General features: G+C 55.0%; 1 protein-coding gene across 2 annotated transcripts; it reads right to left on the bottom strand.

Moving 5' to 3' along the window:
* Positions 1-896: 896 nt before the first annotated feature.
* On the bottom strand, positions 897-24,083 carry AHCYL1 (adenosylhomocysteinase like 1). 2 transcript variants are annotated; one of them, XM_071768575.1, is made up of 17 exons: positions 23,745-24,083; positions 11,230-11,341; positions 10,704-10,847; positions 9,854-9,954; positions 9,039-9,141; positions 8,709-8,803; positions 8,072-8,178; positions 7,428-7,544; positions 7,201-7,264; positions 5,530-5,618; positions 5,120-5,190; positions 4,226-4,320; positions 4,047-4,145; positions 3,308-3,376; positions 2,419-2,497; positions 1,815-1,935; positions 897-1,669 (listed from the first exon to the last, which is right to left on the bottom strand). In XM_071768575.1, exons 1-17 carry the CDS (start codon positions 23,850-23,852, stop codon positions 1,663-1,665), a joined length of 1,581 nt encoding a protein of 526 aa, XP_071624676.1. In that variant the 5' UTR covers positions 23,853-24,083; the 3' UTR covers positions 897-1,662. The 2 variants fall into 2 exon arrangements, with proteins under 2 accessions (XP_071624676.1, XP_071624677.1); XM_071768576.1 differs by lacking the exon at positions 10,704-10,847 and having other exon boundaries at positions 23,745-24,032.
* Between the last annotated feature and the right edge of the window lie 1,715 nt (positions 24,084-25,798).

Raw genomic sequence — 25,798 nt, 5'->3', positions numbered from 1 at the left:
ATCCCACCTCCCTCGAGTACCTCCTGAACTTTGAGGAATGATGGAGGGGTCCCCACAAAGCAGAAGACCCAAAAAATACCCTGGGGAGAGTGGGGCAGCACCAGCCCAGGAGAAGGGTGGGCAGGGTGGGAAAAAGCAGGAGAGGAAAAGAGGAGGGGAAAAGAGGAGGGTGAGCAAAGCCATGAGCATCCGTCCCCATCTTCCTCCCCATCCCAAGAAGAAGCTTTGCACCCCCCAAAACCCTGCAGAGTCCTGGGGAGCACCCAAAAGGCATCCCCAGCCCCTGGGATGGGGCAGCTGGAGGGGAAGGAGCAGCCTCGGGTAGCACAACATCTCCATGATCCATGTACCAGGAGGTGCTGGCAGTGGGGATCCTCCTCCCCTCCTCTGTGCTCTGGGGAGAAAGAAGCAATTTGAGGAGGATGAAAAAAAAAAAAAAATTTAATGCCAAGAGAAACCTCATTGGGTTGTAGGGAGCTTCCCACCATCACCACCCTGTCCTGGGACAAGCTGCAAGAGATGTAGAAGAGAAGGACGTCAGGGGAAGGGATGAAGGAGGTGATGGAAAGGTGCTGGAGGAGGGCAGGGAAGGGCTGGGGCAGTGAGGGGGAGCTGAGGGGAGGGGAAAGGCTCATTTCTGCATTCCCTCTTGAAAGAAAAAAGTGAAACGGCACCCCAAAAACCCCAACAGAACCTCAGATACCCTTCAAACCACCCCCTGGGGGGAGATGGGGCCACTGGGATGCAGTGAGCTCAGCCACATCCCTGCTGCTTCCCCCTCCCTTCAAAACAGCTCTGTAAGGATCAAGAAGGGGGGAAAAAAAGAAAAAACACCACCAAAAAAACAAAACAACAACAAAAAAATGTTTAACAATTAAGGTGCAGTTTAGCTAAAAAAAAAAAACCAAAAAAACAACAACCTAGGAGAGATGAAGATAATGCTGGGTAGGCGACCCTCATCCAAAATTCTGATTAGCACCCTGAAACAGTGAACCCCCCCCACCTAACCTGGGCCACCTCGGGCACAGGGACCTTGGCCAGGGCTCAGGGACTGTCACCTATCTGCGAGGTGGCCACCAGACGCCACTCTGCTCCCAAGCAGCGCTCCGAGCGTTGCTCTAGCAGCTAAAACTGGGCTCTTTTAAGGCAATTTAGAAGTTGCAGATAACACACACAAAGAAAGAAACGTAAGGTAAGGTAAAACAGCATCTCCGTAGCCATAGGGATCTCGGCTGAGACTAACATGGGCTGGGAAGGTGGGGAAAAAAGAAAGAATAATTAAAAAATAAAAAAGAACACCACATTGCTGCAGGAATGAAGTGCCCTTGACACATCAGGAAAGGGAAAACCTCCCCAGGAGCCAGGGCTGGGAACCACCAGTGGCTTCTTCCACAGGAAAGCGAGAAGCAAAGCCCAGGTTGTCTGCCAAGATCAGACAGAGATGTGAGCACAAAAAAAAAAAAAAAAAAAGGGTGAAACCAAAAGGAAAAAAAAAACAACGACAAAAATGATCTTAAAATCACATTGATAAATGTAAAAACAGGTACTTCTGTTTGGGTTTAAAAAAAAACAAACAAAAAAAAACCAAAATAAAAAGGATCTTTAAAAATAATCTCTCTTAATGTTGTCTTGTGTGGTCTGGTCCTTCATGGGTATGGTCCATCAGTATCTAAAAGAGAAGGGAGGGGATAGTGAGGCTGTGGGTGCTTGGGGACAGCTCCTGGGAGCTGCTGCTGTCCCCAAGTGCAAGGAGATGCCTCCAGCAGCACTTGCTGGGTCGGCAGATGCAGCCCCCAGCCCTGGCCAGCACTGACCTGTAGTAATTGGGTTTGAAAGGTCCATTTTTGTTGAGTCCCAGGTACTTGGCCTGATCGTCTGACAGCTCCGTCAGGTGAGCGTCAAACGAGGGCAAGTGCAAACTGGCAACGTACTCATCTGGGAAAAGGGAGAGGAAAAAAGGGATCAGGGGTGATGTAGGGACTCACCACCTGGTAGGAAAAGGGTTGGAGCAGCAGGCTCAGGCCAGGCAGTCCTTGCCATCCAGTACTATGGATTCAGTGTCAGAATAACCCAGGACAGAGGTGAGCCCAAGGTCTGGTGCTGAGCAAGGCTGGATGTGCACCAAAAGGCACAAGGGCTGCATGGAAAAAAAAGTAAAACAAACCAACCCTCTAAGCAGGAGGGCTGTGGGATCAAGGCCAGCAGCAGAGAAAAGAAATCAAACCGCCTCCATGTGTTTTGAGGCTGCTGCCCCCTGATGGCTTCCCACGGACCCATCCTCTTGCTGGAAGTTTATTCCAGCTCAGGTTTGAGTTTCTCCTGGTATCCAAACCCACCAGCCCCTGGCAGCCTGGGGGATAAGTCCACAGGGGGGCTGCCTTCACCCTGGATAGGTCCACGGGGGTTGTTTTCACTCACCCATCTTCTTGGGCAGCAGGTACACGTCCTGCTTGTAACGGCCCTCGGGAGCATTGTAGAGCTCAATCAGAGCCAGAGCCTGCAGAGACAAGAGGGACATCAGGGACAGCCACCAACCTGGGCAGGATGGACATCCACAATAGCTCCTGGCAGCAGGGATGAGGATTTGGGATCCTGAGGGAGGGGATCAGCATTGGGGTTTGGGTCTCAGAGGTCTTTTCCAAGTGGAATGATTCCATGGCTTCCAAAATGCTTTGAAGGAAAGGATCCCCCCCTCTGGTGCATCCCTCTTCAGGAGGTATCTCCCTCTCCAGGGTCTCCATCACCACTGAGGGAGGAGCAGAGAGCTGAGAGATGAGCTACCACCCAGCTGCAGCACCTGGGTTTAACACCCCAGAGAAAACCAGAACATGGGGATGGAGGAGAGAGGAGCAGCTCTCATTCCCCACCCTTAAGGGGGTGTCCTGCCCCACCAGGGCTGTCCCCAGCCAGGCAGCAGTTCCCTCCAGGCTTCCAGAAGGTTTCTTCCATCTCTCACTGATCACAACTCCTCATGCAGCCAGGACTGACTGCTGAGGGCAGAGCAGAGGCAAATTTAATCCTCCTTTCCTTTAGAGAGGCAGTCAGGACAAACAGTGCAAGACCCAAGCTGGTGCTGGGGAGCATCTTAACCACTGGTCTCCAGATCCCCAAAACTCATTGAAGGAGAAGGGGGGGGTTGGTGATGCAGAAATCCAAATAAAAAACAAAGCCTTGCTCTGCCACCCCAAGGACCCATCCAGCAGTGTGTTTCCAGCTTCTCCCAAACCATCCCCACCCCAAGGATCATGCAAGCCCCCCCCCAGAGCTTCCCCCACCCCTGGCACCCCGATCCTGCAAGCATACAGACCTGAGTGGTGGCTGTGATGGAGAGGACAAAGGTGGGAACTGTGGAGCAGCTCAGGTTGAGAAGTCGGCCCTAGGGGACAGCAGAATATTACAAAGAGCTGAACTGTCCCCAAAGCCAAACCAAATGGAGTCTCCAGATGGGATTCAGCTCCACTCCCACCCTGGGGCGGGGGACAACCACAGCACAGTTGATTCCAGGGCCACCTATGTGAGCTGAGTCTTCAAACTCTGCCTCAGTTTCCACTCTAAGCCTGAGCTTTAAGGCAGGAAACATTGTGGAGCCATTCCCTCCTCCTGCCAGTGGGAAGAGGAACCACCTTGCCCAAAAGCAGAAGCAAACTGTGTTTGGCTGACAGGGACAGCTCCAGGCTGGAGAGAACAGAGCCAGACGGGTATGTGGGACCTCCCCTGCCTCAATAAAGGGAAAATAAAACAAGAAACAAGTCAGGAAACCCTTTCCTGAGCTCTGCCTTGCTTTACACTGCACCTGAGGATGGATTTCAGCATCCTCTAATCACCCACTTGTTGGCTGGCTAAATGGGAAATCCAGAGTACATGTTGCCTCCCTTCATCTTTTCTGACATCAGCCTCCTCCCACAGGAGGATTTCCACATCTTCCTCTTTTCACAGCTTTAAATATCCAAGTCCAAAATATAGCCCAGCAAGAGGGAGCACCTTTCCACCTGGTCAAAATCTCTGTTCCAAGCTCAGTGGTTTCCCAAAGAGAGACCCAAACCCACCTCAGCCAGAAGCACCACCCTTTTCCCATCTGGCCAGATGACATGGTCCACTTGGGAGCGGACTCGCTCCCAGGTCAGCTCGGGGGTCCGGAGGCTGGTCTGCAAGAGGAGGAGGAGGAGGGAGAGGTTGGAGTGCTGGTGGGAGCAGAGTGAGGTGTGTGGAGGGGTTTGGGACTCACCACATCAATCTCAGTGTTGGAGTGGCCCATGTTGCACACGATGCAGCTGTTCTTCATCCTATCCAGATGTTCTCTGGTCACCACGTTCTTGTTTCCTGGGGAGAGGCCATGGGTGAACCCCCAAGAAAGTGGGAATACAAAGTGGAAGCCTCCAACTTCTCCTGCCCTGCTCTTGAGTCAGCTCGGGGCAACATCAAATGAGCAGAGAATCACAGAATGTTGAGGTTGGAAGAGACCTCTAAGCTCATCCAGTCCAACCTGTGACCAACACCATCATCTCACTATTAAACCCTGTCCCTAAGGACCAGCTCCAAATGCCTTTTAAATGCCTCCAGGGATGGTGACTCCACCACTGTCCTGGGCCATTCCAATGCCTGAAAACCCTCTGAGTGACAAAATATTTCCTAACATCAGGCTAACCCTCCCCTGGCACAGCTTCCATCCATTCCCTCTGCTCCTATCCCATCCCTCAGGAGCAGAGGCTTTTTCTCTCTTCACTCCAACCTCCCTTGAGGCAGCTGAAGAGAGCTCTAAGGTCTCCTCTCAGCCTCCTCTTCTCCAGACCAAACAACCTCAAAACTTCCAGCAGGATGTGACAACAGAGAAATCCATGAACTTTCATCCTATGAGTTAACCAGGCTCCAGGAGACCCCAACATAGACTTGGGACAAGTGGCTGGGATGTCCCTCCTCCCGGAGGCTGAGGGGGACTGTGGCCAAACAGGAGACTGGGCAGGGGGTAGGAGGAAAAGCTCTGGCAGAGCACAGCTATTGGTGCTGTAAATGAACAGCACATGGCAGTCAAGTGTTCTCTGCCCCTGAGATACGCCCTTGGGAAGGGGCTGCTCCTTCCCAACATGTCCCAAGGCTCAGCCACCACCTTCTCCAGCCCTACCTGTGCAGGTGATGACAACATCCACCTGACGGATCACCTCACTCAGCTTCACCACCCGAAAGCCATCCATGCTGGGAAAAAACAAAAGAGGGAGAGGGACCACGATGAGGAGGAGAAACCTGTTCCCTCTCTGCCCCTCCTTGCTCACAGAGCAGCCAGGCTGTGCTCCCACACCCCCGGGGCATCAGGAGGGGCTGTGCAAAGGATGCAGAGTCAAAGCTGCTCTCCCAAAAGCTGAAGGAGCTGAGGGATTTCTGGAGCATTCAGCCAGCTCTGCACAAACCTCCAGGAGCCTTCCCAAGGTGCAGGCACCCCAGCCCTTCTCCATCACAGGATGGATGTTCCTCCCAGATCCTCCTGGGAGGTTTAAGGGCAGCTGTGGTAAAGAGAAGCAACACATCCCATCTTACCAGGCTTGGAGAGCACATATGGGGTCGATCTCTGTGACATAGACAATGGCTCCCAGGGCCTTCAGAGCAGCACAGCACCCCTTGCCAACCTGCCAAGGCAATGAGATGAACACAGGACACACTGGGACCTACAACCCCCTCCCTAACACAGCCCCAACCTGTCCCAGATGCTCATCCCCACCATCTGGAGCAGCTCAGCCATGTGCCTGCTGAGTGGCACCTGTACTGCAAGCCCAGCTCCCTCCCAGGGCCACCAACCCTCCAGCTGGCAGGGGGGTTCCAAAAATAAAATACCTCAAAGCCCACCCAGCCCCCAGGAGCCCTTCTGAGCTCCCTGAGATGAACCCCAGTCTGGGTGAGCCTGCATCCCCGCCCCCCCCGCCTTTAAAACTTGGGGGGTTTTTTGGCATCCAAAGCTGTCCTGCCCTGGTCCTCCATCCCACACTCCCCACATCAGCTCAGAGGAGAGCAAAACTCCTGGAACAGCACCTCTGCCTCTTCTCTGATCAAATTAAAGTGCAGTTTTGGTTCTCCACACCACTTATCCACATTAACACTTGGATAACCTGCATGCATTTGTGCTCAGCACCATTTTCTGACCAGCAGGATACTGCCAGGCAAGAAACATAGATTTATAGAATGGTTTGGGTTGGAGGGGACCTCATAGCTCATCCAGATCCAACCCCCTGCATGGGCAGGGACACCTCCCACCATCCAACACTGCCAGGGTTGGGGCAGCAGCCACAGCTTCCTTGGGCAACCTGTTCCAGCATCCCACCCCCCTGACAGGAAACAATTTTTTCCTACTGTCCAACTTAAATTTCCCCTCTTAAAGTTTGAAACCATTTCCCCTTGTCCTCTCACTACACCCCCATGCCAAAAGCCCAACTCCAACCCCCATGAAAAGGGAAAAGCAGTGAGGGTGGAAGGACTCATTTGCTTTGAGGCAGTCCAGAAAAACTCAGGAGAAGCCCTGGAGACTGCAGCCACCCAGCACATCTCATGGCTAGAGATTCAGACACCACCCTGGAGCACGTGGGCCAGAGCCAGCACAGCCTCTTGGTCAAGCAGAGCTGAGCTCCACTGGTGTCTAAATAAATTAGGAAGCATGTTCCTGCTGGGAAGAACATTTGCAGCTACTGCCAGGTCCCTTTTACAGAGCAGGAAGATAAACACCCCCACAGACAGTGCAGAGATGGAGGGAAGGTGTCAGCCCCCAGCTCTGTGCTCTTCCAGGACAGATTCATTTACAAGTTGGTGGATTGATTCCCTCTTGCCAAAGCATTATCCACCAAGGAGATGCAGCCTGCTCCTCCACCTCCTCTGCCACAGGCTGGGTGAGAGCCAGGCTGGATGCTGAACTCAGGCCAGGGACAACAGATGGGAGCACCCATGGGAAGTTAAAATTCAGGCCAGCACTCCCAGCAACTGTTGTATTTGCAGCCCAGCTAATCTGCAGACAAACTGGAAAAGCTGGTGCTTGTTCTCCAGCCTCCCAGCAGGTTCTAGCAAGCTCTCCCCGGTAAGCACTCACCAGGATGGCTCTGCTCCTCTAGCAAGGACACACATGGTCTTTGCCCAGGGAAGAAGCAAGGACACTGAGCTGAGGGGCAGAGTGGCTTGGGGGGAGGCTGACCCCTACCCCCACCGACTGCTGCTGCTGAAACTCACCTCCCCATAACCACAAACCACCACTTGCTTCCCTCCAAACATCACATCCGTGGTCCTCTTCAGGCTGGGGGACAGAGAGAGACCTGTGTTGGGATTAGTCAAGCGCACACCTCCGCTGGCAGATCAGCCCCCCAATACCAGGTCCTGCCAGCACCCAGCCAGGGGGGAAGAGCCATATCCACCACTGGGAGAATGAAGACAGGGATGAGGAGGAAGGCTGGACTCACCCATCCAGGATGGATTCCCGGCAGCAATACAAATTATCAAATTTCTGTTTGGTAACGGAGTCGTTGACGTTCATGGCCGGGACACAGAGCTTCCCTGCCTTGGAGAGCTGGTACAGCCTGAAAAAGGAGGGACAGGACACAGATGAGATCTTCTGCTCCCCCTCCTGCTGAGTGCTGGAGTCCCCAAGGGAGGAAGGACAGGGAAGTGTTGGATTGAGTCCAGAGGTGGCCCTGGAGCTGCTGGGGGAGAGAGTTGAGGGTGTTCAGTCTGGAGAAGAGAAGGCTGCAATGGGGAGACCTTAGAGCACCTTCCAGTGCCTGAAGGGGCTCCAGGAAAGCTGGGGAGGGACTTGAGACTTGGAGGGGGATGAGGGGGAATGGATTTAAACTGGGAGAGGGGAGATTGAGGTTGGAGATGAGGAAGAAATTGTTTGGTGTGAGGTGCTGAGCCCCAGGTTGCCCCCAGAAGCTGTGGCTGCCCCATCCCTGGCAGTGTTGAAGGTTGGATGGGGCTTGGAGCACCCTGGGCTGGGGGAGGTGTCCCTGACCATGGCAGGGGTGGCACTGGGTGGGCTTTAAGGTCCCTCCCAACCCAAACCATTCCATGATTGTGATCTCCAGATCAGCCTTCCCAGACCTCCTACCTGTGCACACCAGTCACACTCTCCTCCACAATCCCTCGGATCTTCTTGAATACATTGGGATATTTCTTATAAACCCAGTGGGTGAGGTCCCCACCATCATCCAGGATCTAGAGAACAGGCAAGGAAGAACATGGAGCAGTCAGTCCCTCCAGTGAAAAAAGCACTTGGGGAGGACAGGATGGGGCAAAATGAGATGCAGAGAATCAGAGGGCTGTCTGGGCAGAGGCCTGGGAGCCAGGACTCCTGTGTTCCCCTAGCTGCCAGCAACTCAGAGGCTTCTCCAAAACCAGAGAGGATTTCTTACCCCCTGAATGGACCTGATGGATCCTAACAGCGTTTTCTGCCCCTGCTATTGCTCTACAGCCTGGAAATGTGACCACAGGCAGCACTAACTGAACAGGCTGAGATCAGGAAGACACCACAACCACCTCTGCAGCTCCCACAACCCCCACAGTGGTCACTGACCCAGCCCTGGCTGCTCTTCTCCAGGAGCCTCATTTTAAAGAGGGCTCAGAGGCCTTTGCAACACCAGCAGATCCCCAGCAGGCTCCCAGGACCAGCCCCAGGGAAGAAAGGGTGAGGAGCACCCCGTGGCCACTCCCCAGAGGAAGAGGAGGGCTGGAAGAAGGCTCATTACCATGTTGGCCTGCCAGCCATCTACGTTAACACAGCGGTCAATGCACCACCAGAAGTCGTCCTCTGACTCCCCCTTCCAGGCAAACACAGCAACACCTAAAAGAAGAGGAGCATCCTTGGCACCTGCTGAGCTTGGCAGAGCTCTCTCCTGCTTGGCCAACTCAAGAAAGCCCTAAACAAGAGGGCCAAAGGGCCCTGGGGAGACCAAACCACAGGATCAAACCTGGCTGTCCCTCCCTGCGAGCTATTTGGTCTAAGCCATTCCCTTAAATCCATCCAGCTGGGGAAAAAGGAGAGGCAGAAGGGGCAGGAAGGGCTTGGCTGTACTCACCAGCTTCTGCCAAAGCAGCTGCCACCTCGTTCTGGGTGGAATAGATGTTACAGGCAGACCACCGGCACTGTGCTCCCAGCGCACACAGCGTCTCGATCAGCACCTGCAGCAGAGGGGACACTTTGCTTTCAGTCCTCTTTTATTTGGGGTTCAACTCTCCTCTAAGGAGCTGCACTTGCTGAAATGAATGCAGTGTTTTGCAGGAGGTGTCTGGTTCCAGGACTGAGAATGCCCGATAGTTATAGCTCCTGTTGGAGAATGGTGTGGGGAACCAAGGGCACTGCTTGGTTCTGGGAAACATAAACAAAAGGGAGGAAAGCGGTGACACCTGTGACCCTCCTGTGGGGAGGAATGGACCAGCCAGGTAACCAAAATTGGCCTCATACTCAGGATAAATTTGAGGGATCACAAGGGTCAAGTTCTTTGTCCACAGCTGGTGTCCTCCATCCATTCACCTGCCTTTAATCCTTATCCATGCATCCCTGAATCCCTGCACTCCTGCACCCACCTCCAAGCTACTGACTCCAGCAGCCCAGTCTGGGACTCTTCCAGGGGCTCTTCCAGGGCCTGTCCTGCAGCCTGAGGGGGGCACAGGGCCCCCAGGTGCAACAGACAGCAAGGAACTCATCAGAGATCAACTCCAGCAACCACTGCCCTGGGGCAGCACAGGGGGCAGAACTTCTCCAAGATGTTTCCAGGAAAGTGAAGGTGATTCTCCTGATTTCCCAAAGCTGGGAAACTGAAGAGTTTTTGTTCCCTGAGGGAAAAAAAATAGTCTCTCACAGCCCAGACACCCCAAATAAGCCCCCACTCACCGCAGTCTGTGCTGTAATGTGGGTACAGCCCACAATTTTAGCTCCAGCCAAAGGCTTCTCCCCTTGAGCTCGTTTCCTGAGTGAAATCAGAGCAGACATGTCTGCAAAAGTAAGAGAGAGGATTTAATGACAGCTTAGCCCAGAGAGGCCCCTCTGTGTCAGACCAGCTCTCCTTCCTGGGGTCTTTCAGGCTACATCCAGCCCTAGAGTTTTTGCTAGAGTTGTTACACAATTAGGGGAGAAAACTCCTTGTCCCTGGTCTGGGAGGTCCAGCCAAAAGAGGACCAAATTACCAGTGTCATTTGTCACAAGAGATTTCTGGAACAGGCACTGCCCAAGGAAAACATCTGCTGTGGCTCAGCTAGGGACAGTCACCAGCCCTGCAGCTGAACAGCACCTAAAGAAGATGAAACCAGTGCTGCCCCAGCTCAGAAGAGCTGCTTGAAATGTGCCTGGATTATCATCTGCCTTCCAAGGCCCTGGCAGCATGCATGTAAGAAAAGGAGCCTGCAAGCAAAGTTACCCAATCACCCCACTAGCAATGGTAACTCAGCTCCCCACAGCTCCCAGGGGAAGGGGCTGGGACTGTCAGTTTTCATGTCAGCAAAGGCATTGCAAGATCCTCACCCATGGAGGTTTCTCATCCAAAGCCACCAGACCACTGAGCCCTGCTGGTTTCAGAGCATGGATGCCACCCCAGCTGTTTGCTGTCACATCTTCCCCACACAACCTGCTGATTTGGAGCAGGGGGCAAACAGGGTACCCAAGGCTGGAGTTGTGGGGACTGCCATGGCTCAGCTCCTGGTCTCCCAGCCACAGGCCCCCCAACAACCCCAAGCTCCACTTTCACCTTGCTCAGCAATCTCGATCTCCCGGCGTCCAAACTCTGCCTGCTTGATGTTCTTCACACAGAAATTGCTGCTGCCTTTGGAGTTGGTCTGCTGTTTCTCTCGGGGGGACACCTCATCATCAGAGCTGTCCGTGTAAGAGGCAGCTAAAGCCAGGAGAGGAAGGAGTGTTACCCCAGGACCTCCAACCCTCCAGGTTCCTGCTCCATTTCGCTTCCCAGATTTCACACTTGTGGATCAAACTACAAGTCTCCTGAGGAAAGCTGACATCCAGAAGGAATTTTGCCCTCTCGCTCCCTAAACCAACCCAGAACTGTTAGTTAGGGTTAGCAACTGATTAGCAACTGATGGTTGCTAATGCCAATCAACACCTGAGCTTCAGGAACCCTCAGAATTATCCCCTCCATGTCGAAGTACGACACAGCAGCATGGAGCATCCCAAGGTGTAATGCAAGCAGCACGTTCCCAGCAGCAGCAAGGTTGGATTCAGGAGAAGGATCAGGCATGGAGAAGGACCCCAGCACCTACCAGAGCTGTAGCTGTCAGTGGAAGACTGGGAGATGGAGCGGGACAGGGAGCGGCGTCCCGTCTTGGTGGGGAACTTGGTGAACTCCAGCATGTCATCTGCAAACTGGATTTGCTGAGGAGTGCAAAGGGAGAGAAGTGTTAAATCAGCACGGACTCCTTACAGTTTTTTCCAGGCTGTATGAGCCCCGTGGCTCTTCCCTTCAGTCCCCCTTGACTGCTGCAGTCGGGGAAATGAGCGTCACCAAACTGTGGCTACAGCCACCAGCACCTGAACCCCTCCTCACCAGCTTATGGCAGATTTTATGCCCAGCACCTGACAACGAAAATCAAAGACACCCAGTGAGGCTTGAAACACCCACTTTAGTCCATGGCTGGCTCCCTGAGGCTCCTCCAAGGACTGCTTGTAGGACACAGATACCCTGCAGCCCCCCCCAAGCCAAGCCCTGCACAAGTAGAGCCCCTGATCCTGACTCCAACCCCATCCCATCCCAACTGATTTCAACCCAAAAACACAGCAGTGAGATCCCTGGTGCCCTTCTCCAGGAGCAGAGCATCCCTCAGGTTAAAAACACAGCTCTTCCTTCCAAAAGCAACACTAAAAAGCAGAGTGGAAAAAAAAAAACCAAACCTCAGCAAGAGAGAACATTTCAACAGGAAAAAAAAAAAGCAGTTGATGTTGCGTCGCCTTTCGGTCTCCTCTGCCTTCCAGATGTTTCCATTGTAAGAGAAGCCCTCAAAGAGCCACCCCTCCTCCTGCCTTTCATGGCCAAAGGCTCCAACACCTACCACCAGCTCAAAGTCAAGTTGGGCCAAAAGGAGGAGAGGGGAAAATAGCCCCAAACTTGTTCAGTTGCTGCACTCAGCAAAGAAAAAACACCAAAAAACCCCAAACAAACCAAACCTTATTGGTGCTTCTGCAAGAGAAAGGCAATGGAGACGAAAGGGAATCAGGAAAAAAGCCAACAAATCCGGGCTGATGCCTCCCTCCCCAGCACGCTGCCATGCAGGAGACACTGACAAAGATGCCTCTTCCCTCTGATCCTGCCACGGCAGGATTTAATTTTGCCACTTAACAGGAATGAGACATCCTGGCAGAGGGTGGGATTCACAAAGCAGCTCCAGGAGACCTCGGGAAGGGTCCTGAAGAAATCAAGTTGATGGAAAGAGACAGGCCCCAGTGGCCCCAAGGAGGGGTTTTCCTTGCCTCAACCATCCCTAAAAGCTTTGATGTGGGAAGGAGCTTTCAAGGGGAGAAGAATGAAACCACTTAGTTGAGATGATCCATCCCAGAAAGGAGGAATCTGCACAGTTTGGGTCGGGGCTGTTAGCAGCAGCAGTTGGGGCTGTGAAATGGAGCCAGGGAGAGATGGGTCAAGAAAAGCATTGGGTTTCTGCTCAGGAGGGGAAAGAGGGACACAAAACCCAGTGCTCAGCCCAAGGTTGGGGACAGAGGTGACTCCAGACCAGCACCAGACTGGGTCCATCACCACACCCCACCAGGAATCCCAGGCATTTCTGTGGGTGCTGCCACTGAAAGGTTTTTTCTAAGCCAGCTCCTGGGTCCTGGCTACACTTCAGCTGGGTTATCAGCTTCCCAGAGCAGACTTCCCAGCACATCCTGACGTGAATTGCCTGAATTTGCATTAGTGGAAGGAGCGGGAACACTAAATGGGAATTTGCTGGTTTGGTTTTGCAATGGTTTGAGGGCAGAGGGAGGATCTGGAGGACACCAGAACCACCAGGAGAGCTGGTACCAGGACATAAATAGATGGAAAAGCACTTCCAGCAACACCAGGCAGGTAACAGCCATGTCCTTGGGTGCTGGCACACACAGTGGTTTCCCAACCAAGAAATGATATTGCTGGAATTTGCTCAAGGTTTGTGGCTGGGATCAATCCTCCCCAGACAGCCTGAGAAAGGTTGATGCCACCTCCATTCCATGCTGTGTATTGCTCAGGAGCATTTCCAGGAGGGGGAAATCAATCACCTCAGAACAAGATTTTCACCCCTTCGTGCCCACCTTTTCCTCTGACAACTTCCCAAACCAGAGGGTAGAAACATGGCCCAAGAAACACCCTAAAGGGTTAACAGGGGTATTTTCCCCATCTCAGGGAAACATTTGCAGGGAAGAAGTGAAGCCAGGAAGGGGGGGGGGAAAAAAAGGGATAACCCAGCTTTGCTGCTCCAGACCAGGATACAGACAGGTGTCTGTCCCTGCTTACAGCATCCAGGACAGGAGAATGCTGAGCAAGGAGCTCTGCCCTGCAGTGAAATGTGGTGCCTGGAGGGCCTGGGGGAGAAAAGCTCATTTGGGGTGTGATGGGAAGAAGGAGGTGGGGAATGAGGGCAATCCCCACAACTGTGACTTCCCAGATGCTGTAATCCCCTTCAGAGGTTTGGCCATGAGTGCTGAGCCAGCTCTGAGGCACAGCCCCACTCCTGAGGGGAGAAAAGTTCTAGAACCATTGGGTTTGAGCTCCAGGGGCAAACTAAATCAGCACTGAAGAAACCAAGTGCTGAATTAACCACAGTTAATCCCTGCCAGGGCTTTACCAGGGCTTAGCACAAGCTGCCCCTGTCTAAAATTATCAGTAAAGGTTGTGAGCAGAATTCAAAGGAACCATTTCACACATCAGACCCTCTGTGGAACCTGGCAAATTAACACAGCATCCAGCGGAGAGGAAGATGAAGGAGGAGGAAGATGGGGGCTGTGAGTGGGGGCTGTGTGTGACTGCTGCCTCTGTCACCCACCCCGTGCTGGGCTCTCCAGCTGCATGAAGGTGACAGAGAAAAGCTTCTAATCCCCCAGTTGCTCAGGGGAATCTCCATGAGTGGCATCACCAGGTTGGCCTTAGCAACCTTTTTTTTTTTCTTTTCTTTTTTCTTTTTTTCCTTTTTCAGTATTAAGAACAACATGAGTGATGGCACATCCACAGGGGTGTAAAAAAAAATAAAGTGTCCTGACACTTCTGTCCTGGAGTAACCTGGTGGGGACAAGGGGAGGCTCTGCACATCACAGATGAGAAGGAAGCAGTGAAGCACCCAAAACCCTCCCAGGTTTCCTCCACCAGGACCATGGATGTGACAACACAGTACAGCCAGGGAGAAACAGCAGAATGGGAGCAGAGCAGCTCCTGGAAAGCACAAAAGTCCCTGGGATCCACTTCTGCCCTCCTGGGACCTGTTCTTTGGCTGTAGAAAGCCAGCAGCAGAGCTCAGGGCTCTTTGGGGCAGCCAGATCACTCTATTTTCTCTCCCCTCCCCAACAAAAACTCTCTGGAAGGGGCTGGGAGGGCAAGGACAGCCCTGATGAGTTTTGGTCGTTTAAGAATTCATCGTTTCTTTGTCATTCCTGGAAATTCAGCCTGATGAGGAATGCTTTCACAGCTCAAACCCACACTCATCCTCCTCACCAGCCCTGCAGCCATCTGAGACCCAACCCAGGGGCTTGCACCAGGGCTGAGTTTTGCAGACCTGGAGATGGACACCTCCAAACAGTGCTGGTCCCCCCTGAGGAGCTGGGTCCTGACAGGCTTATGGGTTTGGGTGTTTCTAAAGGCCAAGTGGTTCTAATCCCCTGATTTACAAAAGAAAAATCACCAGCATGAGGCTTTTCTTCTCTTCTAGGATAAATTGAAGAGCCGAGCAGCAGCTTTCACTTGTGCCACCTCCCTGGAGAAGGGACCCCAGGAGAAAAGAGCCCTTCAAGAGCCACCCACAACCTCCTGACAACGTTTGGGACCGAGGGCTGAAGCCACCCCAAAGCCTGACTGTCCTTCTCCCAGGCTGGCCCCGGGGCTGGCAGCAGTCCTGGCTGTGCCAGGGCACTTGGTTTGTTCAGGACTTGGCTGCCCTTGTCCTCAGATCCCCTCTGCTCCACTTGCAGGCTGGGAGAGCCAACCCCCTGTTCCCAAAGAATGGTGTCAAGACAAGGGACAGGGAGCAGGGCTGAGCATGGATGGATTTAAAGTTCCTCTCCCATGAGCTTACCCAGTCCTAAAGGGGGATTTCTGAATCCCAGTGTCCCATAAGGATGGCAGGAAATGAAAATCATAGAATCACAGTATGGTTTGGGTGGGAAATATCCCCCAGTGCCACCCCTGCAATGGTCAGGGACACCTCCCTCAGCCCAGGGTGCTCCAAGCCCCATCCAACCTTCAACATTGCCAGGGATGGGACAGCAACAGCTTCTAGGGGCAACCTGGGGCTCAGCCCCCTCACACCAAGGAATTTCTTCCTTATGTCTAAAATCAGGCACCGGGAAGATTGGGATGGGGGCTTGGGGATCAGGAAGGCTCCCATCCCAACCACTCACTGTCCTCACCCCAAAACATCACCAAAGGGAGCATTTTGGGGTGGATTTGGCTATGTGACTCCTAACCCACCCCATTTTACCTCCAGCCAAGCAAACCAGCACACACTTGGATGACAAAGTGCCTGCACCAAGTCACACAAGGCTGTGGCCAAGCTCACAAGCCATCCAGGTTTCCAATTCAAAGCAGCTCAGCAGCAGAACACCCCCCAGGCAGAGCACCAGGCTGGGGGCAGATGGGGGCGGGGGGGATGCATTAGCAATGCCTATGGCTCCATCCCCACCATCTTCTGGATCCTCCACACCCCCTGGCAGAGCACCAAGGGCTCCAGGAGAACCAGGAATGGCACAGCCTGAGGTTAAAGAAGTCATATGGAGGAGCAAGAACTGCCTCTGCTCCAGGTGTGGCCTTTACAGCAGGAGAACTTCTTCCTGATGGTTCCCCAAAACCTTTAGAAGAAACCTCTGAGTGTTTCATTCAGACCCCACAGTCTGAAGGTGGCTGGGGGTGCTGCTTTGGGGATGGAAGCAGCTCAGCACTCACTCAGTGCTGCTTGGGGCTGTACCTCTCACTCCCAGGAGGTTCAGAGGGCAGATTTTGCTCCCTGCCACCTCCCAGAGCAGGAACCAGAGCCAGATCTCTACCTGGAAACCTTTACACCATTCCCAACAAGGAAATAAAGGTCTCTGAGGTCCTGGCAAAGTAAACCAGCCCAGCCCTTGCTATCAGAGAAGGGGAAAGAACTGAGGGGGGGGGGGAGGAGGGGAGGGTGGAACCCAACAAGTTCCTGTGAGTACAAGAGGAGATCCAAGGACTTTCACATGGAAGTTTTCAGGGTTGGAAGGGACCTTTAAGATCATCCAGGTCCAACCCCCCTGCATGGGCAGTGACACCTCCCACCAGCTCACATTTCTCTGAGCCCTATCAATCACTGGACTTAAAAACTTCCAGGGATGGATGGGGCTTCCACCACCTCTCTGGGCAACCTCTGCCAGTGTCTGGGCAACCTCATGTTGAAGAACTTCTTCCTAACATCCAACCTAAATCTCCCCTCCTCTAGTCTTAATCCATTCCCCCACGTCCTATCACTACTGACACCCTAAAAAGTCCCTCCCCAGCTTTCTTGCAGCCCCTTCAGACCCTGGAAGGCCACAATGAGGTCTCCTTGGAGCATTCTCCTCTCCACATTGAACAACCCCAACTCTCTCAGTGTCTTCACAGCAGAGGTGCTCCAGCCCTCTGATTATCCTCGTGTCCCTTCTCTGGACACCCTCAGCACCTCCATGTCCCTCCTGAGGCTCCAGAATTTTATGAGTTACCCCAGGTGCGGTCTCAGGAGTGCAGAGCAGAGAGGGACAATCCCTCACCTCCAGAGGGGGACAAAACCCCTGGCCATGCTCCTCCTGATGCAGCCAAGGACACTCTTGGTTTTCTGGGCTGATGGCTTATGGTGAGCTGAATCCCAAAGTTTGTCAGAGAAGAAACACCAGGCAAGAAATGGGCCTCCAGGAAAGGTTAACAGGCTGGAAACCACCCTCAGATTTCAGTCAGCACAGAATCACTGTAAACGCCAATTAAAGGGGAAAAAAATAAACAAAAAGTAGGATTTAAATATATGAAATGTGATTTGGAGTGCCCAGCTGTTAAATAGTAACTGGGGAATAAGCACTGCCTTATGAACACCCTGAGGTTAAAGGCACCTCCAGCAAGAGTGGAGGGAAAGCTCCCCAGCAGCAGATAAGGCTTTGAGGCCTTGGACTCCAGGAACCAGAGCTTGCTCTGGGCTTTACCCCAGAGGGTATCTCCTCCAGGGCAGGGACAGAGCAAGGACAACACCTGGGATCCTTCAGGGCACTGCACTCCCAGCTTAACCCCAGGAGCCCAACAGGGATGGGCAAACTTTGCTTCCTGGACTTACCATGGAATGGTTTGGGTTGGAAGGGACCTTAAAGATGATCCAATTCCAACCATGGTCAGGGACACCTCCCACCAGCTCAGGGTGCTCCAAGCCCCATCCAACCTTCAACACTGCCAGGGATGGGACAGCCACAGCTTCTGGTGGAAACCTGGGGCTCAGCACCCTCACACCAAACAATTTCTCCCCAAGATCTCCTCTCCATCTCCCCTCTTGCAGCTGGAAACCCTTCCCCCTCATCCCATCCCTCCAGGCCCTTGTCCATACATCCTCCTCACAGCCACCAGCTCCTCATTTTGAAGCAGAACTGCTTCCCTCCTGCAAACCAAAGGTTTGGTGCCACTAAGCCCCTTTCAGCAGCCACGGGAGGGATAAGGAGTGATGTCATTTGGGGGGTGGAAAGCTCAGAGATTATTTGGAGAAGGGGCTGGTTAATACAGGGAGAAGAAGCTGACAGCTCCAAGGTCAACAGGGCTTGGCCAGATGTTCTCACTCCAAAACATGCCCAGGTTGGATCTGAGCCTCTCCCCACAGTGCAGGAATGCACAAAATTTGGGGCTCTCTGCAGGGAGGTGAGAGGAGGAGGGATGGAAACCAGCCCCAGGTTGAACCTCACTCCAGGCCATCTGGAAGGAGGAAACCTAAACATGAATTTCAGCACAGCACAGCCCTGAGGAAGCCCTGAGCCTCCTTGCCAGGCAGGCTCTGTCCCTGCAGAAGGTTGGAAGGAGCTCTTCCCTGTGCCCAACACCTTGGGGATAAAGCAGGTTCCCACCTGGGATAAACCCCAGTTCTGGTATATTCCACGACCAAACCACAGCTCCTGAATTAAAGCAGCTCCTGCATGGAGCTGGGGTCCTGCCAGGCAGCTCCAGGGCTGTCCCCATCTCCCAGGAGCCTCACCCCAGTCACAATGCAGCCTGTTTGACAAGCTGGAACATCATGTCCTTGGCCACCTGAGTTCTTTGGCTGTCACCGACCTGAAGTAAACAGATTCTGCAGCAGCAATGAGCTCGTTACCAAGGCCACTGTATTGATCCTGAAGTGTAATTAAAATTCAGAGTACAAGCAGCCCAATGTGCTGAGAGCAGACCCCTGAAGGCATGAGCAGCCCAAACTTCCAGCTCCTGCTTCCTCGGAGGCTCCCGAGGGGCAGCTTTCTCTCAGGCCCATCAATCAGAGTGTCCCAGAGCCCCTGATCCCTGTAGCAGGGGGATCAATGCCAGGGAAGTGTCCCCAGATGATGATCAGCTCGAGGCTGGAGGGTAGAGCACAGACCAGGTTCAGGGGCTGCTGTCCCCAAGTCCCCAGGGCTCTGATCAGAGTCTCCAGGCTGAGATGGTACCAAGATGTTCCTCCTTGGTGGAAGAACCCTCCTATAGCAGCCCCCCAGCCCTGCACTGATCCAAGGAATTGAGGAAGAGCAGGGTCAGGCTCTGCTGAAGTATCCCCACAAGGTCCTCTGCACCACAGGGACAGGAGCAGAACCTGGGACAGTCACCTCAAATGTCACCATCATCTGCTGAGTGAAGGTGAGCCAGAGTCCCCAGATAAGCAAGCCCTGATCAAAGGGCTCAGCAGGAAACACAAGTCCTCTGCAAACACCAGGAAACTCCTGACAATAAAAGACACAGCTTAGCAGGAGGAAATCCCTTCAGCCCCACACCTCCCCCTGCTCCAACACCCAGGACAAGGCACCCACCCACTCCTCAGAGGGAACAACAGGGACAGGATCCTCATCTGCAAAGCCCCACAACAAACCAGTTGGTTATCCAAAAGGATCTACTCCAACCTGGCCTGAAAGTGATGATTTCCAGAGCAAAAAAATCCCAACCTCCAGCCCCAGCAGGGAGCAGAGGCTCCAACCTCAGCTGGAAAGGGCTGTGAAAACTGTTCAGGTCCCAAAGAAAGTATTGTGGCAGGCCAGGCCCTAGCAGGAGATCATCTTGCATTTTGGGAAAGGTCTAAAGAAAACACAGCACTTCTGCTGTCACAATTCCTGTGCTCCAGACCTGTGCTCATGGGGAAAGGTTGGTCCCAGCAGGGAGAAGGAGCCCAGCTCAGGTGAGTGGATCCTCAAACAAAAAAAAATGCTAAGAGATGGTTGGAAAGACTGTGGAGAATGAAACTCCAACTCTTTCCCCATCTCCAAAGGGCAGAGATCCCCCCGAGCCTGCCTCAGGGACTGCAGGAGGGGGACAGAGAAGGAGAACCCCACGTCCTGGCACATTGGTTGCAGATGGTTTGTGCCCATCAGAGCCCAGAAATCTCCCTTCCTCCTGCTCACCAGTTCAGGAACTCCATTAAGCACCTTCTGGCCTTGCAGTCATGCTGGGTGACAAGGCCAAGGTTCTGGGCAGCAATGGACCCTCTAGAAAAGCCCAAGTGATGAGGACCCAAGAGCAACTTAGAACAGAAATAATTATGGTTCTGTCACTTAACACAGCAGCACAGCTGACCTGGCTGCTCCCAGGAAACCTCCTTTCCAAACATCCTCACGGTTTGCCCTCCCCGTGGGTCAGGCTGTGACCATCTGACCACAACAACCTGCTCACCCCTTGGGCTTCTCCTACACCCAACCCCATCCCAGGAGGTCCATACAGAGGAGGATGAACCCTTCAATTCATCCCAGCATCTTCTTATGGAAAGGAAAAAACTGCAGGGAGAGGAGGGGGGGAAAGCAAAAGAAGAGAGGATTTGGGCAAGGAAGCAGATGAAGTTACAGTGCTGGGCTGAAACAAGGAAGGGAGGTGGTGGGCACTGCCCTGGACCAGCAGACAAAGGTAGAGGAGCATTTATGACCAGTCTGAGGGATGAAATTAAAGAGAGAAGAAAATCAAGCGACTCCAGGAGCTGTCAGTACCACCAAGGGCAGTCCCAGCGCCCTGGCAGCCCCAGGGGAAGGTAGTTGGTTGGTTGGTTGGTTTGTTTGTTTGTTAGCACCCAGCCTGGCAGAGCTGCAGGGACCCTGGATGACTCAGGACTGGGGAAAAATGAGGCAGAAAACCTGGCTCTGGGAAAGAGCTGTGTAGGGAAGCAGCAGACTGCAGCAAGGTCAGACAGCACTCAGGCAGAGCAGCTCTGCAGCAGCAGAAGGGATGCTCTGGAGAAGGCATCCAACCCCCCCCAGGGACAGCAGCTCCATCCCCCTTCTCCACCTTCCCCTGCTCCCATCTCCTGCCACCAGCACCCAGCTCCAGCTCTGGACAGCACAGCAAAGCTGCAGCACACTGCATCAGCACTCCTCACCATGGGGTCCCCTCTGGGTGCCCCCCAGAGCCACAGCCCCCACCCAAACACAGCAGCCACAGGCTCACCAGCTCCTCACGGCATGGGGGGCTGGGGGGCTCCCCCAAAGCAAATCAGAGGCTTTAACCCAATGAATCCACACCCCCAGGGTGCTGCATGAACCAGCAAACTGCCTGCAGAGCCCCTGCTGTCTGTCACCACCCAGGTGTGAAGGAGCCCCCCAGGGCAGCCAAACCCAACCCCACTCAGAGACACAATGGGGGGGGGGGGGGGGGGGAGGAGGGGGGGACAGGTGAAGTGACAGATGGGGACATCACTTGCCAAGTCCCCCCTGAGCGTGTGCCACATCCTTCCCGCTCCAGGGTACCCACAGCTCAGTTCAGAGGGGACTTTAGGGCTCTGCTGACTGAAAGAGGTGGATTTGGCAAAGCAAGGGCCGCCCTGGGGGGTGGAGGAGCAGCCACCCAGATGCAGTGGTGATGGCAGGGAGCGATCTGGAAGAGCAGACGCTGCACCCCTGAGCTCTCCCTCTGTCACATTCCCTTAGCAAGGGCAGGACATGAGGCTCCATGTTTCCAAATCTCCCCGGGCAGGATCAAGGCACAAGCTGGAGAAAGCTGAAAGCTCAAACATTTCTCAGCTCTGCCTTTAAAGCTCTCCCTGCCAAAAAAACCACCTCACTCAGCCCAAGGCTGGGCTTATTTTGCTGACAGCCCAATTTCCCTGTAAACTGCAGTGAAAAGTAGAGCTTCAGCAGAGCCAGGCAACCCAAACTCTTGGGTGAAAACCACCCCCTTTCTGCAGAAAAGCTACAGCTCTGCTCACCTCAACTGCATCAGCTCCAACTCAAATCCAGAGTTCATCAAATTTAATCTCTTACCTCCTGCTGTTTCACTTCTTCACCTTAAAGAGCGGGAGCAAAGCCATCAGCAATCCCCAGCCTGGCTGCACAGCTGCCCCCAGCACGATACCACAGCCACATCCCAGATGGTCCCCAGGTCCCAGCTGGGGACAAGGACAGCAGCAGGCTGCCACCAGCTCCTCTGCTGCAGAGTGGCACTTTCCCTGAGCCCCAGCAGGAGTTCAGACTCCTCTTTGAAAAGCTCTTGAGTGGCAGGCAGGTCGCAAGAAGGAGACAGAGCCTGCACTGAGCTTGGCCCCATTCCTGCCCTCCCCAAAGGCCTCAGTCACACCAACTGCAGGAGGGGAAGGTCAAGGAGCCTGAACCCCTGCCTGAGCAGGAGGTGCTTCAGCAGTGCCACCATCTCCCCCACCTCCATGCCAGGAAATCAGCTCTCTCCCAACCATCTTCTTCTCTGACCACTCCCAGAGCTCCAGGGGCAGGAGCTGAGCACAAAAACCACTTCCCTTCAGCCAGAAAAGCATTTTAATGGCTCCATTACCATCCTGCTGCAGAGCTGGGGGCACTCAGTTCTTATCTCAGGAGGGCAACACTCCCTTCCTCCTTCTTTTATCCTCCACCATGCCCCAGGAACGAGCCAGGCAAGGAAAAGAGTGGCCCCCAGCATTTCTGTTCCTTGACCTCAGCTGCATCACAGCTCCCTGAAGAGCTCTCTGGCTGCTGCTGGTCTCAGCCTCAAACGTCCTGGGTGGCTCTGGGCACCTTTCATGGCAGCACCCAGCCAGGAAATGCAGAGCAGGGAATTGGGGGTGATCCCACATCCCCTCCCCACTAAACTCGAGCAAATTTTGCTTCTGCTCAATCTCCCTCATACATCCAGCACTTTCCTTCTCACTACATGTGCTGTTGCCCTGGAGGATGCTTCAGGATCAGTTCACTCCCCTCTCAGACCAGGCAGTAACACCATTAATTCCTCAACTAGGAGGAAAAGAATGGTCATGAAAAGGGAAAAACAACCCCAAGTGCTGAGCCACTGCTGGAAGAGACAGATCCCAGCTCCACATTCCTCTGCTCCTTCCTCCAGGCTATGTCCACAGCCTGGATAAACAGGGAGAGCCTCCAGCCCCTGCCTGGGTGAGGAGAGGAGCCTCAGCCACAGCTCCACCAGGCTCAGACACTCCCCTAAATCCCAGCACAGACCCCCCAGACAAGGAGCAGATCCCCATTCCCTGCCACTCCAGGGGGCACACGATGTCCCTGCAGGGATCTGGGCAGCACAACTCCACCTCGCAGGCAGAACCAGGACCTCAGCAGAACACCAGTGAGCCCAGCAGGTCCACAACAAGCCAGGAACATGGGTTCCCCACATCCTCCCCCATCTCAGAGCTGGTGACCCAGGTCACTGGGGGTCCTGCCAGGGTGGCACAGCCAGCACCCACCCACCCCCAGTGCCATGGGGACACCCCCCGAGGGTGACACCAGCACAGAGCAGCCCCAGAAGATGTCAGGAGCTCTTGGGATGAAAGGGTAAAGGGGTGACTTGGGAGAGCTCCAGTGCCCAGGGCTGCTCTGGCAGCTTCTGCCCCAACCCCAAACCTGCTCCCACCCGTGTCACCAGCAGCCCCCGTGCTCCACACCCCCGATTTCCTCCTGCTGCCCTTCAGAGAGCCCCACAGCAGGATCCCCAGCTCCCTGCTGCCACATCGTCCTATTTCAGGGGTCCCCCTCCTCTGTCCCCCCCACCCCAGGACCCACCCTGCTCCCCACACCCGGGGTCACCCTGTCTCCCAGGCACCCCCGTGACACAGCCGAGCCCCCCCCCCCCTCTGCTCCCCAGCTTCCCCCCAGCCCAGCCCCCTGGGCCCCTTGCACCCCAGTATAGACCCCCAACCTCCCCAGTACCCAATTCCTGCCCATTCTACCACAAACTGGGCCGGCATTTCCTGCCGGGCCCTCTGCCCCAAATGTTTGGTACCACCCCTCTCTCTAGTACCAGCTCCCCCTCGCCGGTACCGATTCCTCCTTTCTAAATGGGGACAGCCCCCCCTGTTCCCAGCCTCCCCCCCCAAACTGGACCAGCGTTCCCACCACCCCCCCACTCTTCCCGGGTCCAACCCCCACCCCGAACCGGGGGTTGCTCCCCCGGAACCGGGCCGGTCCCAACCGGTACCGGTACCTTCTTGGGGGCCTTGGTGACGGTGGCCATAAAGGAATATTTCTCGGCGTCCTCCACCTCCTTGGCCTGCTTCACCTCCTCGCCACCGGAGGGTTCCGGCACCGACATCCTGAGAAGACGGAGGCGGCGGCAGCAGCGGCGGGGGCGCGGGCCGCGGCCGCCCGCGATACCGGGCGAGGCGGAGCACGGCGGGCAAGCGAGAACCCTCCGGTTCGCTTCGACTGAACCCGGTTCGACTAGAGTGGGCCCGACCGTCCCGGCCGCAGAGGCTCCAGAACCGCGCGACGCTGCGGAGCTGACTGCGGGCACCGCGCTGGGCGACGGGCCCGGCCCCGCCGTGACGTCAGCGCGTAATGACGTCAGCGCGCAGCCGCCGGGCAAGTGAGGGCGGACGGAGGCGCCGGGAGGAAACGAGCGTCCCCTGGCGGCGGGAAGAGGGCGCAGCGCGGTGGCGGGGCCAAACGGGGCGTGGCCAGTGAGGGGGCGGGGTCTGAGGGGGCGGGGTCCGTGAGGGGGCGGGGTCTGGGGAGGGGTAAAGGAACCGAATCACAGAGCGAACCCGAATCCGAATTAAATCGCGAAAGGTAAAAGTAAAAAAGAAGGAGGAAAAAAATAAAAATTGTGTTTGTTCACAGGGAAGAAATGGAGCCGAGGGGAGAAAAATAAAATTTAAAATTAAATTAAAATTAAACTGGGGGGGTGAAATTAAAATTAAAAGGGGGAGGATAAAAATGCATCAGGATCAAAAAGTAAATCGGGGAGGGAGGAAAAAAAAGTGGGAAAATATTAAAAATATTAAAAATTCAGAAAAATTGAGAAATCATGGGACACAGCCAAATGGGCGGGAAGGTGGCAAGAGCAGGATGTGGTCCCGGGCGGGTGCTGGCAGGGTCTCACCCCCAGCTCAGCACCCCCACCCCCCGATGGGTGTCCCCCTGTCCTGCCATGGATCTGACCCCACCCGTGGGTGCTCCCTGTCCACAAGGGACGCCCGGACCCTGTCCCCAACCCCCCCACGGGGCACAACCGCAGCGGGGGGGCCCGAGCCCCTCTCAGCCTCTGCCTTCCCGAGGGAGTTCATTCCCTTCAAACGCGAGCTGGCAAAACATCGGCATTTGGGTTAAAACCCCAAGGAAGGGGGGCACGGGGGGTGCAGATAACATTTTTTAACCAAAATCGCTTCGTCTGTCCTCAAAATCCCTTCTTAGCCACCGAGCTCCTCCAGTGGCTCCTCGGCCAAACCCTTGTCCCGGCACGGGGGGAACCGCGGTCCCGGGGGGGCACTTTCCGGACCCCTCTGCCCTCACAGCAGCTCCGCGGCCCCGCAGAGCCCTCGCGGGGGGGGGTCTGAGAGGGTGCGGGGGACCCGGGGGAGCCTGGGGGTGCTTAGGAGGGGCTCGGAGCAGAGCCTGGGGGGGGCCCAGCTCTCCCGGACAGCTTCAACCTGGAGCTGCCAACCTGGGGGGTGGGGAGAGGAGCTCAGTGTGTCCCCCAGCACCTCCATATCCCCCCCCCCTAACCCTGGGCACCCTGCCCACCACTCAGACCTTAAATCCACCCCTACCCCCCCCAAATCCTCCCACAGGGGTTGTGTCCCGGAGCCGGCGCGATATATATAGGTCTGACTTCCCTGGGAAGGGGATGTGGAAGCTGGGAAACCCCCGGGAGGGCGAGGGGGGGGGGGGGGGGGGGGGGGATTGTGGAATGAGAAGGGGGGGTGGGAGGAAGGACTGGGGCTGAGTCAGCTCCCGTCGAGGAATCCTGTTTGTCAGCACAGGCTGCGGGCTCAGCACCCACGCCGCAAAGGGCCCCATCCTGCCCTTTCCCTGAGGGGAGGGGGCTGAGCCCCGCACCCCCCAACACCAAACAGCCCCCTCGGGCAGGGGGGTCCTGAAGCCCCCCTCATGCCCTGGGTACCCCCCCTGAGATGCTGGATTCATGCAAGGGGAGAAGATGGGGGGGGTCCCATTCCTGGAAAACAACGGGAGAACCGGGGGGGTGGGGCCCTCGGGGGGCTTAACCCTGCACCCCCCAACACCAAACAGCCCCCCCGA

This window comes from Heliangelus exortis, chromosome 25 (assembly GCF_036169615.1).
Source record: "Heliangelus exortis chromosome 25, bHelExo1.hap1, whole genome shotgun sequence".
NCBI classification, from domain to species: Eukaryota; Metazoa; Chordata; class Aves; order Apodiformes; family Trochilidae; genus Heliangelus; species Heliangelus exortis.
This window is presented reverse-complemented; position numbering and strand designations above follow the sequence as displayed.

Coding starts and splice junctions, on each gene's coding strand:
- AHCYL1 (XM_071768575.1), bottom strand. CDS start 23,852: ATGTCGGTGCCGGAACCCTCCGGTGGCGAGGAGGTGAAGCAGGCCAAG. Junction 4,321..5,119: donor TGTTGTCATCACCTGCACAG/GTAGGGCTGGAG, acceptor GCCTCTCCCCAG/GAAACAAGAACGTGGTGACC. Junction 2,498..3,307: donor CCATCACAGCCACCACTCAG/GTCTGTATGCTT, acceptor TTGTCTCTGCAG/GCTCTGGCTCTGATTGAGCT.